At 35.9% G+C, this 15,668-nt stretch overlaps 1 protein-coding gene across 1 annotated transcript; it reads right to left on the bottom strand.

The window, feature by feature from the left end:
- Positions 1-281: 281 nt before the first annotated feature.
- Positions 282-10,250, bottom strand: LOC149076982 (uncharacterized). The gene is made up of 5 exons (XM_089244715.1): positions 10,135-10,250; positions 7,028-7,172; positions 4,460-4,605; positions 730-847; positions 282-545 (listed from the first exon to the last, which is right to left on the bottom strand). Exons 1-5 carry the CDS (start codon positions 10,166-10,168, stop codon positions 419-421), a joined length of 570 nt encoding a protein of 189 aa, XP_089100841.1. The 5' UTR covers positions 10,169-10,250; the 3' UTR covers positions 282-418.
- Between the last annotated feature and the right edge of the window lie 5,418 nt (positions 10,251-15,668).

The raw sequence follows: 15,668 nt of genomic DNA, 5'->3' as shown, positions 1-15,668 counted from the left end.
GAGATGATCGATGTGGGTGATCTCGAAGGTTCAAGTTCAGGCAATTGATCTTACGATTTTGTTTTTCAGAGGAAATACGTAATGTTTTCCTCAAACGTAAGATATATTCGCAAATATTTACGAAGTCTATTGAGACGTTGCTTTACTTGGTTCAATACTTTGAAGGATTCGTAAATTTCTATACCTGGGAATTCTCCGGTCTAGAAAATGAAGAACGAAGTGAATGATCTGTTGAAAATGATGATGTCTTGATGAATTTCACAAAAACAGTGATCAAAGACTTAGTAAAAAAACCTATTTATTGACCATTTAAAATTTTGCAGTTGATAATCAGCACTATAAACTAAAAAGATTTCTATAGTTGAATGTCAGAAGCGTCTCCCTACAGTGGAGGGTGTTCTTTCATGACCATGTCGTCTCAATCCTTGATGCATCTGTAATCCAACTTTCCGTATTTCATGTAACGTTTTATGAACTTGCTGGAGACCTTTCCGCAATAGTCCTTAGTTTCATCCTCAATACATTCCATGATCTCCTTGTTATGTCTGCGAATAACATAGAATTGAAGAACGGGAGGGAAAAACTTCAAAAACTAAAAAAATTTTGAAACATGAAATCATAACATTCAGAAATAATCCACGCCATTTTGAAACATTTATGTATGAATGTCAATCCAACACTTATTGATGAAATGAAATAAAAATCAAATATCCTCAAGGACCGACTCACTTGCACTTGTTTTTGATCACGAACTTTGAATCAGATTCATTGATAACTAGAGGGACTCCACAGTAGTCATTAATTTGCTTATAATGGGTGCTGTAACATTTCGATAGTTCTAAGCCAGCTGAAAAAAATAAATAAAATATGTACGAATAAATAAAACTACTATTATTTCTTTCAAATTACAGTCAAGCATCTGTTTACGAACGTCATGGTTTGCGAACAATTCGACTTACGAACATCAAAAAATGATTCAGTTTAAGAACATTCAAAATGACTTCAATCCTAAAGGAGATATACTTTAAAGGTCTGAGATTACAATTTTTTTGACAGAATTTAGTTGAAGAATATGTATTTCATCGAAGTAAAATTTCCGCGACCACAAATACGACTCCTCTTATTCAGCCCATGAATCAGCAGGTCACTTCAAACTTTACACACGAAGCTCTGGATAAAAGTAATTTTTCAAATACATTTTGCAATACTATCTGATATAGAACTGACAGACAGTAACTTCTGGAAATATTAATATTTTATCATCCCACATTGTATAGTTTTATTTACAAAGCTCAGTGGCGAGTGACCCACAGAAACCATCAATTTGGTTTGGAATATATTTTGTTGCCAGATAGTGTTGCAAACGAATATTTTGAGGGCTTTGGCGCTGAGATTATAGATGATACGTATTCACGAAAGCAGACTTTGTTCTGGTATCGTTTTCATTCCGTTTGCATTTCATCTTTTTGAAATTATGGTAATTTTTTCCGTGTCGGTTTGACGATAACCACAAGCTGTTGTAAAAGTTCACACTAGAAATCTTCGGAGTCACATGAACGGATTAATTCCTTTTGTATTGATTCTCCATGGGAAAAATTATTTCGGTTTACAAACCGACTTGAGAAACGAATTATGTTCGTAAACCAAGGTTTGACTGAAGAAGTTCGTTTAAATTTCATTGTTTTATAGTTTCTCTTTTTTTTTCTCTCTCTCTTTTACTCTTTCAAATTTCATTAAAGTGGAGTCACAGAATAGTCCTTAGTTCCATCCTCGATACATCCCATGATCTCTCTGTTGTGTCTGCATTTCTGTTGTGTTCGACACTCTATATTGCGAATGTGAGCGCGTGGATTTTCCCACGTCATTAGACATTAAACATTTTGTTGCGTTGTTGTTTGTTCATGTTGTTTAAGTTAATTTTCAACTGTTTATTTTTTCCAGAAATTTATATCGTTGTGCATCCACTGAAAATATAATTTTTTGTGTGGAATTTATTGCATCCCAACTGGGTGACTGAGATCTCAGACAAACCTCGTTTGACCTGAAATGTAAAACTCCTTTTTCAGCTGTAGAAAGTTGCCTAATCCTCTGTCTCATATTTAAAACGAGGGAGAAGAAATTATGTTCGGATTAGATCTTCTTTCCTTTCCTTTTGCCTGAGATGAGTTAATGGATGAGTTAAAGATGAGTTAATAGTCGAATATTAGGTAAATGCTTACTCTGCACCGGGAAACATGGGTCATATGGTTACAACATAGCATAATAGATAAGGATCTGTTGATGAAGGGGGCAGGGATAAAGTAAGAACGGGACGTGGGATGTGTGTATGGAAGAATCTTGTCCCAGACAGGTTGCAATATCACGCCAGTGTTGCGCTTAAAAAAAACGATAGAATACTTTTAACATCAGAGCGTGAATTCACCGTTATAATAAGTGTTAAAAATTTGGGAACAGAAGTGATCAGAGAGAGAGAGAGAGAGAGAGAGTAGGTTAGGGAATGAAGTACGCTTGGTAGGAGCCATAGACTAAATATAATAATATCACATTGAATCATATCATATATATATCGATAGATCATAAAATATGTGTCGAGCATGGAGAAGACTGCATGGCTTTGCAGATAAAGAAAAAGGTAGAAGAGAATTCTTCATACGTATAAACCTTAAAGCACGGCGTTTTATGGCGTTCTTGGAACAACTTACTTGCAAGAGAAAGAGATTGTGGATGTAAGGTGTCTGTCAGAAAAATGGAGATTTCTGACGAGAATGAACCTTCAATCAATGAAGAGATGGAAAAACTGCTTATATCACGCAATGATTGGAAGATAAAACAGGCTTTTTTTTTTTGGTTCTCTCGGGCAATCAGAGGAACTACTAGATCAGAGGAATATACTGCAGGAAAAAAAGCGAAAGATCTGGTTGAAGAATATTGGATTCAAAATTTTGATCAGTTTAAAAGTTTATAAAATTCTTCATCCCCATTCATCTACAGAGAGGATAAGATGAGCTAAAACATAATAATGAAAATTCCCTTCCAACATCCATCTAAATTGAAAATACACTCTTTATATTGTATACAAAGTGTGTAATCTGTAGAGCCCATCAAATGCTTGAAGCGATCTTTTATATTGTCATATTTTATAACCCCATCCCCCTACTTTAAAAGTAATGGGTGACTCTGACAAAGAATTAATCTATTTCCCGTAGATTTATTAGGAAAATATTGTCCATCAAGTCGCCGACAAAACCAGAATTAAAGTTATAGCCAAGTTCCAGCCCTCAGCGGTTGACTGTCGACATATTGACTAGCCAGGAAGGCCTATGAAGAAGTGTGAAAGTGTATGTACTGAGTTTATATATAGCGTGTCTGTGTGAATGAAAATAAATGTAAGTATTGTGTATGAAAATTTTTTATAAAAGTCAAATTTGGTCAATGGTCTGGCTAATTAAAATTTAGCCTGAGGTAAACACGCCGCCACTCCTGAAGAGTATCCCATAACCTTCCGTGTCAAGGCCTGTCAGGAACACATGGAAACAGAACAACAACATTACTTCGAAAACATTCTTGGGTAAAAACACCGCGTAGATATCGCGACGCAAATAACCCCAAAGGAAGAAGAGATTATTACTTTATATTTATTATTGAATAAAACATCGCAAAAAACATACAAGACGGAAAGACAAATGAAAACCACAAAAGAAACACTATTTGACCGAAAGGGATATAATCCTTCCATGGATCATAAACAGAAACTCCAATGACACAATTTTCTCGTCAACCTTGAGAGAAAGTGTACAAAAACAATAACACTCAAATAACACACAATAAACAATAATACTGATATACAATCTAACTTTTTTTTGAAGAAGAAGAACACTATTTAAATGTTAACCCTCTTTTTCAAATTACAGTGTTAATTAATCATCAAATAAAATGAACTGTTCAATATCCGTTATTTCAAATGCACAATTTTTATAGCTTTTTTTTAAACATATTAAATAATTATCCACATAAAAGTATTAAAAACGTCATCTCAATTAAAGTCATTAGGGGTAGAATCAAACAATAGTTCTGTTCAGAAAAGTGCTTGTTCTTGCAACCCAGACAGCAGATATTCAATTGGAAAAACTAAGGGTACAAACTCCTCTGTGGTGATGATTTTCGTTGCAGCATTTTACAACTTTCCAAACAATTTGTATTGCACTTAGTATTTCGTACAAAAGCTGCTAATAAGAAGTAACAAAAATGGCTAAATATGGATAGATGTTGGTTAAATGCGATTAAATAAGGGTTAGATGTGGCTAAATAAGTCTAAATACAGTTTTTTTTTAGCAAGTGCGGTGACGGATTAGTGTTGAATTGAGGGGCATCATTTCACAATCAAAACAATTCACAATCTGATTGCAAGAAGTTGGTATCCAGTGGGATTAAATATTAGTTCATCAATGAAATTGCTTACCCTTTTCACTGTCGCTGTTTTCCCGACAGGCCTCAACGACAAATTTTGACGTCTTATACATTCCTTTCACTGCTATATTTGCCTTTGTTCGCGCAATGCACGAAAGTGCTTCTTTTTCGACGCAACTATAGAATGGCCGTATTTTTCTAGATCAATGACATAATTGATTGAAAATTAGTGCACGTATTATAATGCAATAAATATATACTAGTATATTAAAAAATGTAACATCGATATGCTACAGGGTGCACCATAAATTCATGAATAATTAAAAAAAATGTGAAAATTGAAGAAATTGGTAAATTTGAATGCGGTTTGTGTGAAAACGTTACTGTCACTAAAGTCTCGTTTACATGTGCAATATTGCGGTAGCATTGGGAGTTCCCTTGACGACTTTTTTCCTTCGTAAGGAAAGAAATGGAGAGCAGTCGTTGGTGAAAATTCTTGAAGTGGTTTTAAACCCGCTTTTTCTATTTCCCATGTAAACGGGGCTCAAGGGGAATTGTTTGGTACAGAAATAAAATTCAGTTCGAATTTTTGTCGATATAGGACGCTGCACGGAAGCAAATCAAAAAATTCCTTCACAGAACCTTTCTTCAATCTCTTCCGTGTCGGAAACGTTCTTAAAGCTTCAACCGACAATTCCTGGCCTGAGGTGAAGCAAAACTTCACCAATATAGTGCTTTATCCACCAATATCAACAACACAATGTAACATTGTGTAACAATGTGCTTACATAAATTTTTGTGATGCTGTTACATTATTAGCACTAGTAACAGATAGACAGACATGACCGCTGACCACTCAGAGAGACCATCTTGGGGTGGTTTGCGCTCTTTTCCAAAGGGATCGACGGTCTCGAAGAGCTGCGTTAGTAACAGGAAAATTTAGAAATGAGTTGTTAATCGTACACCTTGCATTTTGTAGGACTCAAATATCCAGTAGGATGCAAATATCCAGTGATTTGCTTTCGTGCAGCGCCTTCTCTCGACATAAATTTGTACAGTTTTTTTTTCTGTACTAAAAACAATTCCCCCCTTTCATGACAATAACTGTTTTTAGCAAAACGCATTCAAATATACCGATTCCTTCAATTTTTACGAATTTTTAAACTGTTTGCGAATTTATGGGACACCCTGTAAATAACTATAAGTACCCATGTCATCATACTCACACTTTGAAATTCTCACTCTCTTAGCGAAATCGCGTCTAAATTGCTTCATTTAAAAGCGGCATATTATTTAAAGCCGGAATTACACTATAAATGTTTTGTAAAGATTTTTGATAAAACTTGAAAAAAAAAACAACCATTATGCAAATTGATTACATTCGTTCGTATGTAGCAGACGCGCTTATTGTTTACATTTTTCAAGTTTAATTACAAACATTTTTCTAAGTGCAATGTCGCTCCGGAAAAAAAGAATTTATAACGTATGCCGAAATTCTGATGCATTTTATCCCATGTTATGTTATTGGCCCCCATTCTGTACTTTTGCAAAATATATAACATTACTCAAATAATAAAATTCTCCGAGATTCTAACAAGCAGCTGCGTCTACCAGAAATGACTTGACATTTATATACGGTTTTAACAATCGAAAGGAAAGTAACCTATCAATTCTCCTTAGAGTTAGTCATTTTAACAAGTAAAAAGTATCTAAAAAATTTCAATCATCAATGTGTTTTCTTATATAAAGTGTCCCATAAATTCCTAAAGAGTATAAAAATTTATAAAAACAGAAGAAATCGGTAAACGTGAATGCGGTTTCAGGAAAAGCTATTCTCACGAAGAAGAGATATATTATAAGAAGTTAAATTTTCGTCGATAGAGAACGCTGCACTAAAACAAATCACTGGGCATATGAAAATCAGAGTCCTCTAAAATGCAAAGTGCCTGATTAACAGCTCATTTCTGAATTTTTCTGTTACTGGCACTAGCATAAGGTTTTCACTGTGGCATTGATCGATAAAGTATTACTAGTGAAGTTAGATAAATAGATAGAACCGCTCGCAACCCCGGAGCGATTCAAACCAATTTACTTCCGTTATCTCAATTGAGGCAAGGGTTGTATCGGAAAAAAGCTATATATAGCAAAGCTTTATAGCAGTGCCCCACCCCCACCCCGTACTCTCAGATATACTGGTGAAGGTTGTTTTACTTGCGCCACGAACTGCTGGCTGAAGCTTTACGAATGTTTCGGACACAAAAGAGATTGAAGAAAGGTTCAAGTTCATCCACTTCTGCTTTCGTGCGGCGTCCTCTGTCGACAAAAATGTGAACTAATTTTTTCTGCACCAAAAAAAAAATAATCCGCATTTGTGAGAATAACTTCTTTACAAACCACATTCAAATATACCAATTCCTTTAATATTTATGAATTTTGAACTATCTACGAATTTATGGTACCCCGTATTCTCCAATAATATTTCACTTTTATTTTAAGGCTAAACACAATTTTTATTTTGATGAATAAAAGTATATACTTTCAGTTGTGAGGGGGGGGGCGAAAAAAAAAGAAAGAAGAAGAAGAAGAAGAGAGAGAGAGAGAGAGAGAGAGATTCTCTCACCCACACTCCGCTCGGTATTCCTCCAATGTCTGCGGCCATATCACATCCTCGTCGAATTTCACACCTGGTAAGTCCTTACATGCGTCATATACAGTCATCGCATTGCATTCTTCCGAAGCTGATGCAGCGAAAGCAAAGGCAGCCGCTGTTGCAAAAATAAGAACAAATGATCAAAACCATCAAAGACAGCCACCGTGCCGTATATTTATTTTTGTTCGGCCAAGATACGTGAAATCAATAGGACATTACGCCCAGGTGAACTTAGAAAAAAGTGTCGTAATGCATACCGGTCAAGCGCACTGACCATTATACCAGAGACGATTCCTTTTCCCCTCAAAATTCATGTATCTTGGCTGAACAAAAAACATCATCCATCTCTTCTGCCGCCACCTGGACGACATTAGCCGAAGTTAAGAGAGGCTGTATGCCTACTCAGGAAAACAAGCTCCTGTGCATGTTTTAAGGGGAAAGGGGATCGTCTCTCTGTGGTATGATGGTCTGTGCGCTTGCCTGGTCTGTAAGAGCGGTTCTGAGTTCGGTTCCCGGTGAAGAGAGTGATACATATATTTTTCGAAGTTCAACTCGTCATAACATTCAGAAAGCATATCGACTTCATAAACGAGATAAATCTTTTAACGTGAACCCGGTTACTTTATCGAGCCTGCTGCATTTCTGAATAGCTGTAATGTAACGGAAATAGCTGTATCAACTCTTTAAGCCGTTTTTAAAATTTCACGGATCTGCATTTATAACTGTCACAGACAAAGTCACTAAATTCTCCGTAAAATGCCATTTTGCTGCAAGAATATTTTTTTCTGAATTCGTTCTGCTTATAAGTGCTTTCCCATTGACACATCCTCCTTCTCATGAGACCATGACCCGACGTTCTGTCTCAATGAAGAGGTTTCAGCAGGTGATCAAAGAAGACCTGGGCCATGCTGGAAAATGTGCGTGTATGTGTTGTGAACCTAACGTGTAGCTTGTTTCTGTGTAATGATTGTTATAGTGCTGCCCGCAACCCCGAGAATAATAGTAATAAAATACAGGGAATAGGAAATACTCGATTTTTTTTCTATTACGAATTTATAGTATTTATAGGTTCCTGATCACCGTCTCCATCCTGTCGTCAAACTTTGAACAAAAGCTGATGATGATTACAAGAAAAAAGTTCATCTCTGCTTCCATGGGGACGCGAGCCCCGGTCCCTCATTTGCCGGACGAGTGCTCTACCCATAAGCTATGGAAACAGGTAGAATATTTCTCCCTTGGAGCGTATATATGTGTTGAATGGCTCCCGTAGGCCACCAGATGGCGACATGTACGCAGAAATGGTTATATTTTGGTGATTATGATGATGATAATGATTACAAGGAAGAAAATTCATCTCTTCCTCCACGGGGATTTTCAACGTACATATGTATATACGCTCTCCAAGGGAGAAATATTCTGTTTCCATAGCTTAGGCGTGGAGGACTCTTTTACCAAACGGGAGACCGGGGTTGTACTAACAAGTGGGAAGGACATTTCTACATACATATTTTGGAATTTCTGGAGCAAAGGCAACAAATTAGGCGAGATATTTCTTTATTGCCGCTGAACGGTTAACCCCGGAGTCTTCAACCTTCGAGCCACCGAGGGTTAATTGAAACTTCCCACTCCCGCGGGTCACCGACTCATGTAATTTAGTGATATCTTAATGGAAGTGTCTAATGGAGCCCTAGCAAAGCAATTACAAAAATAATTGGAGACATTTATTTATTCTGGAATTATTTCTTATATTAGTTATCAATTTTGATTGGTTCTGAAATAATTTTTTCCCCTAATTCTGAAAAAGATTTGATTAGTTACTGATTAAATTAATTAATTGTGAGATTGACTTTAATCTGAAATCACTACAAATGATTCTGTAATTTCTTATTTCGGTAATTCTGAAAAATTATTTTCCTTCTCTATATAAATCTTGAAAAATAATTTCTTTCAATAATTGTGCAATTATTATTTTGTTGATTGTGAAATAATTTCTATCAGAAATTAGGAAATTATTTCTCTCATTGATTTATAAAAATTATTATTTTCGCATTAAACTCTCAAATTATTTGTTTCGAAAATTCCGAAAGTATTTCTTTCATTAATGCTAGAATTAATCGTTTCTCAATATTTTCAGCCATTTTCTGAAAATGATCGCCGGGCCACGAGAAAATGCTCCGAGGACCAAATGTGGCCGGTGGGACATGCGTTGAAAAACCCCCATCTCGAGTTAACCCTTTCAGACCCAGCACTAACAAACGTAGGGGGTTGGTTTTTCTCGCTACAGATATATATATATATATTTCCCTCCTCAGTGGGTCCTGCCTAAACTTCAGCTATAACACACACAAAACCCTTAAAGTCAGGGCCGAACTCCATGATAAAAAGTAATATTCAAAGTGAGTAAAAGCAACAGCCCCTCCCCCTCCCGTTTTTGCGTACAAGGAATGAAAGGGCTGAACACGCATCTTTCGAGTACAAATACGAAATCACAAGCACAACAGGCAAAAAGCCCAATAAGGTGACTGGAAAAAAATAATGAAAGCGGTAAAAGAAAAGAGAAAAATACCAAAAACTGGGGATACCATATTTTCATTAGGGAAAAAAGCCCCCAATGAAAGTATGGTTGCCATATACCCAATAGCAATAAGCCAGAGAAAACTAAAATAGTTTTCCCGGTTATAAATTTATGGTTGTCATTCCCCATTTAAGCCATGGATAGCTCCTCGATTACTCCCACCCAGCTTATATTTTCTAAAGAACAAACGTAGAATTTCAGTCAGACAAGGCTGGACTAAGATCTCACTCCCCCGCTTGCGACGTGCTGAAAAACGACAACCCTATTTATGTGAATACGTGTTGACGTATATGTACCAGACCGGACATATTACACTGTAACGAAATTTAAATGGCGAATTCACACACTTGATCTTGTGCCTTTATCTATTATTATTTTTTAATTAAAAAATGAAGGTGGACTTTTGTGAACTTCAGCAAGACAAATTCCAACTAAGGAATGAACCTCAGAGGACCAAATCTATTTCGATCGAATAGTAAGGACGAAAATCAATAATATTTACCAGAAACCAACGTTATAAGTTGCAGAACTCTCATGGTTATAAGAAGAATTTGACGCAGGACAACGAAACACTGGACGGAACAGATTGACTGTAATTTCTTCACATGACGTGCGAGTTTTTATTTCAGAAACACATTGGTTCCGAGATTGCAATTGATATCGGTATTTCCTACCAACACGTGTTGCGATTCACACAAATCTTATCTCAAGGAAAAAGACAAAAAAAATATATAATTTTGTTTACTATATCGTACAGAAAACAAAAAGAAACTCAAAATGAGGGAAGTCATGTACACTGCAAGGTCAAAAATGTCATTGTACAATATTGTACTAAAACAGTTTTTCTACAAGTCACAGGCTTCGCCGTGTAAGGAGTGTTACGACTTGAAACTGCTCTATTAGGTTAATTTATGGTCAGCGATAGCGATGTTACAGCATCAAAATGTCAGCTGAGTATCGCGGAATATTTAATGACCAACTTTATCTATCAAAGAATATCGACTTCTATTTGACTCGTTCAAAACATATTTATCCGAATCGTAAGAAATAACGCATGTTTCCACCAAAGTCGCTCGTACCAGCGTCACCTATCGGCTGTTTTTTGAGGGGGGGGCTTTTCCTGTCAAAAAATTCCCGTCACCTAGCGATGCTAACCACAAACCGTTTTTTATTTCGGTTATTTTTCCGGTTTTTATTCATTTTTTAAAGTTTCGACGGACTTTTTGCCCACCCTGTACTTAAGCCTATCCTTTTTTTAACTAAGCCTTAGTTTTTAGTAGCGGAAAGTGACATCATTTCGTATAGGCCTGAGTTAGGTCTGAGTCTCGCTGTCCGTGCACTGCCCCGTTCAGCGTACACGAGCTGTAAGGAAAGAGGATTCGTTATCTTCGCAGTGCAGTGCGCTCACCCATCAAGTAAGAAGACATGGGTTCGATTCCCGCAAGGCCAGTTGAATTTTCTTTCCTGGATTTATCTTCGCATCAGCTAGCTGTCAAAACCTTCGTAAAATAACACGCATAATGTCACAGCAGTTTTCCGTTCATTTGCGCGTGACGGGGTTACCGTATTAATTTCTAAAATTTATTCACAGCATCACTTTCACGCGAACCAACAGTTTTGAAGAGACAAATTTTTCACAATATCAAGACATGCATGAAAATTTACGTTGCGCAATTTTCTTCGAAAAATAAATAGGAATGGCAGTATGAGATAACGTTGAATTCGTAATGAAACAGCATGAATATAAAAAAATTCATATACTATAAAATATATTATGGATTCTCTCTGTAGAGATAGGAATCCCTTTTTTGGGTGTTTATTCAGATTATCAATATGTATGTATGTAACGTGAGTATCGTGCAAAGTATGTAAATACATGCATATGCATGAAACATTTTAACACTAATTTACAAAGGCAATCATTTAAAGTTACAGTTATGAATTTTTCCCTCATCATGGAATGAGTTTTATTGAGCATTATCACAACAAGTATTACAACCGTCCCATGTAAAATGAAACAATAATTACATCACACTAAAATAAAAACAATAATAAATACATAAGAGAGTATGGAAATAACAAGTGGAGTCAAAGACTTATTTCTAAAAAGTCAGCTGAAATATGAATTTCTTTCCTGTATAACATAAAAATATGACTTTCAAGGAATTATTAATGGAAAAGTTTTGTAATATATCACAAAGACACGGTTTTTTATTCTAGTAATGATGTAGATACGAGAGATTACGATGCTCTTTTCTCTGTTGTACGTAATATAGGAAATGAAAACCACAAAAACGAGAAAAGTGTCTCAGAAATAAGATTGGAGTGCTCGAGTAAATTATCTTTCGTCTCTGTAGAAGCAATTTCATGATTGAATGTGTTTCAATCAACATGAACGTAATTTCGTTTCCTGCGTGCATTCAAGAAGTATGTGCATCGTCAAATAGCCGTACTAAAGGACGTTCAGAATTTCCATGAGTGTGAAACCATCTCGGAGTTTTCGTCATAAATGTTCTGACGAAAACGTGTACACGTTATTGAAGATAGACGGTTCCAAGTCGACCAGAAAAGTGGATGGCTACCGCAGAATGTTCCCACACCGAGGGGTTAGCACATCGATATAGCAACTCATAGAGAACTCTAGGAGGTGCTGATCAACTGTTCAATTAGAAAACAATTAACGAAATGCCATTTTTAATCCAGTTATTCATTTTTTTGAGAAAACATTTTTAAATGATTTTTCGATACGTAAAATTAATTGTGAATAAAAAGAACTTGAATATTCTATTCATTTAGTACTATTCACAATACCAAATATCAACGCCTTCGTGAAAAAATTGGAACAGGAATTTTTTTAAAGCAAGGGTCTCATCACATTCCAATTATTTTTCGTTCAATTTCCTCATATTTAAAAGCACGATCCTCATCAAAATACTTTCAAAGTTCAGGCGTGAATTCATTCATTTACATGCATTCTAGCTGCTGGTTCAATAGAGAAATAGGGAAAAGCTGCCTTTTATCTCAAATTAATCAGAAACATTTCTATTAAATGTTCCTGGACATTCATTCCCTTGGTAACACCTAAATTAAATTTCTCTATCGGTTTCCTCCTCTCGTGAATTCAATTATCCTCAACGAAGAGAATTTCACTGTTCATCATTTCTTTTTCCTCTTTATGATTGCCGGAGTGACATGGAATCTGGGACTGTTCGTTAGCATTCAGGATTTGTTATGTGTACGTGGGAAATCTCTGCCCTCTGTACTAAGCACAATTTTACGACCTTCACCTATGACCATCTCGAAAATTCAATGCGTGAGGGCTATCGTCGCTATGGATACTGCGTGGTATCATTCGCCACACGGATGTTAATCTAACTTCGAATAACTAATTTTGTATCGAAAATATTTCTAGATAATCGGATGAAATATTATCTTGGGTTCGGTATTTTCAGTTACTGGAATATTATTTTTTCTATATGAGACGTGAAATTTTATGGAAAAAACTAGATTTCACATAAAATATTGCCAAGGAAGAAATAAGTAAGTAAAGTATATAATTGATACGGACCGTTGTACCAATCGAGGACGGCAATGTGCATACAAGAAGGAAAACGACACAAAACAGAAATACAACACGCACATGAAACAATCAACAGTTAGTGCAAAATAAATGAATGATTGAGGTGGGGAGAGACAAAGTTATTGGGAGCGAGGGAAAAACCACACGGGGCGGCCAACCCGCGGCACGCGTGGTTCAATTGGCTCGCAAAGGTTTTTCAAAAATTAAAGCAATTCTATTTCACTTGTATTCGAACAGATTCTCTCCAACAATTTGAAACAATCCTTTTCTTGTGATTGAGGTTACCAACGATGTAATCTAACAAACCTATATTTATTGCGATAGGTATTCTTAATTAATTATAATATATAATTTTTATTCAATGTGTCTCTGTTTGGATTTTCGCCTTTGGAGCCACAGTTGCTGGACGTCCCATACATACGGGATTCAGGGTCGTCCGCATAGGGTTCATGCATTGATATCGGTGAATTCCTGCCGAATACAGCCCTTCTATCAAAGTTCCCTTCTAGCCCTTCTATCTTGTTCAGGGAGTAATTACATGCACTCAGATTCCATGCTCAACATGATGTATATAAAATTAATTTCTATCAAGTTACGTACTCACACACAATCGACATTGTGGTAATCGAGTTTACGATTCAGAAATGAAAAGTTGCGAAATTCGAAAAGATCTGAATTTCTTGCCAAAACTTTGTACGTGGAGTGGTTAAGTTTGTCCGGAATAACTCTCCCTATCGTTTAGATTCTGACTACAATAATTAGTTTCACGTCATCTGCAAGTTTGCTAACAACTCCATATTTATCCTGATCGAATTTATCAATAAAAAGTTAAAAGGGTATAGGATCGTTTACACTTTCCTGAACGACTCCACTTGAGACACCTGTGCAATCAGAAAATGCTCCGTTCACCATAAGTGGGTTTTAATCTGCTGTGATCTGCTTCACAACTACGATTCTATCCATTTTTCAATATATATGTCGTCCCTAATCCCAATCTCACGTGAACGTTTCAAGAGTTTATTAAGTTGGACCTGATCGAATGCCTTTTGAAAACAATATAAATAACGTCGCCGTTTTTGCCTTTACCTGAAACATCAGTCACATGATAATAGAAACAAACGGGGGGTGTTGGTGGTTTACACGACTTTTCCTTCCTGAACCCATGCTAATCTTCCACCAATTAAATATCAACCCCCCCCCCCTCCCCATCCACTACACCAGTTGCCGTGTAATGATAATTTCTAGAATTTTTGAGAAGGAGCTCGTCCAACTTACTGTACGAATCCAAAGTTAATCTTCCAATTAACATCTATATAGTCAGTTTCTTTGATAAGTCGTAGTGTTGTCACTTAAAAAATGCTATTTTTAATGAGGAAAAACTTCGAATACTGAATCGCCCTATGGCGGTATGACCGGAGCTTGAACGTAAAAGAAAAATAAATAAAAGTAAATGAGAGAAAGACAAGACAAACGTTAATATCAAAACCTTTAGGATATCAAAGATGAAATTCCATACCATTCCATCTGAAAGCAACATTCCTTCACTTTTGCCTTTAAGACAGCAAAAAAAAAAAAAGGTATAAATTATAATGTCTTAGAAAGAGAAATCTTCTATAATGAGCTCGTGTATTTCTTTTCCTAAAGATAGAAAAATGGCCGCAGAGATCTTAGATCAGACAAAAGCTTACCGATGAAAAGATACCGAAACTATGTCTTAATCATGGAAATTATTTGTAATTAATCACAAATAGAAATAAAAACTAGGTTGCATTAGATAACTACTACGATATATTGCGTTGCGATAAAGAATTTTATATTATTTTTAAGCAATGTTGCTTAGTCTCTTTTCCCTTTTTTTTAATGAACCCGCATTCCATGCATAAGTATCTGGCGATCAAAAGAGTTTCGCATTTGAATGTTCCTGAAAATATTGGTATGTCAACTTTAGTCATCGTTATCGCTACTTTATGAACGAAGACATGCTGTGTTTGCAAATGATACACATGCACTTTTAACGATTCGTTTCCCAATTTACCGAATCTCTTCGATCGTGTGTATTCACGATATGTGCCACATTAGTTCTTACATAATAATGTCTGGATATACATGGCATGATTTATTAAAATTCGTCGCTGTTTCTTTTCTTCGGGTTAAGTACCATTGTTATCAATAAAAATTTAATGTGGAATCTATTACTTATAGATACTAAGAGGTTCAACCATTTAAGCGGCACAGCAAAAGTCACCAAACCCCCTTCAAAATGCCAGATCTCTTTTAATGATGTATGCTTTCTTGTCATTTTCAGCAGGTGATAAATAAGGGATGTAGAGGGAAAATGTTTCATGGAGAAACAAATTTTACAAAATGTCTGGGCTTTGAATTCTATAATAAGAGGGCCTGTGAGGAAGCGAGATATCTCGTCAACTTAAACGGTTAACATTGTTACGTGAAATGTG

The sequence above is a fragment of the Pholcus phalangioides genome, unplaced genomic scaffold (assembly GCF_987345545.1).
Source record: "Pholcus phalangioides strain wild (caught in Gottingen) unplaced genomic scaffold, Ppha-v1.0 ptg000015l_1, whole genome shotgun sequence".
In the NCBI taxonomy this organism is placed as follows: Eukaryota; Metazoa; Arthropoda; class Arachnida; order Araneae; family Pholcidae; genus Pholcus; species Pholcus phalangioides.
Note: the sequence above shows the minus strand (reverse complement) of the source record. Positions and strands in the feature narration are given on the sequence as shown.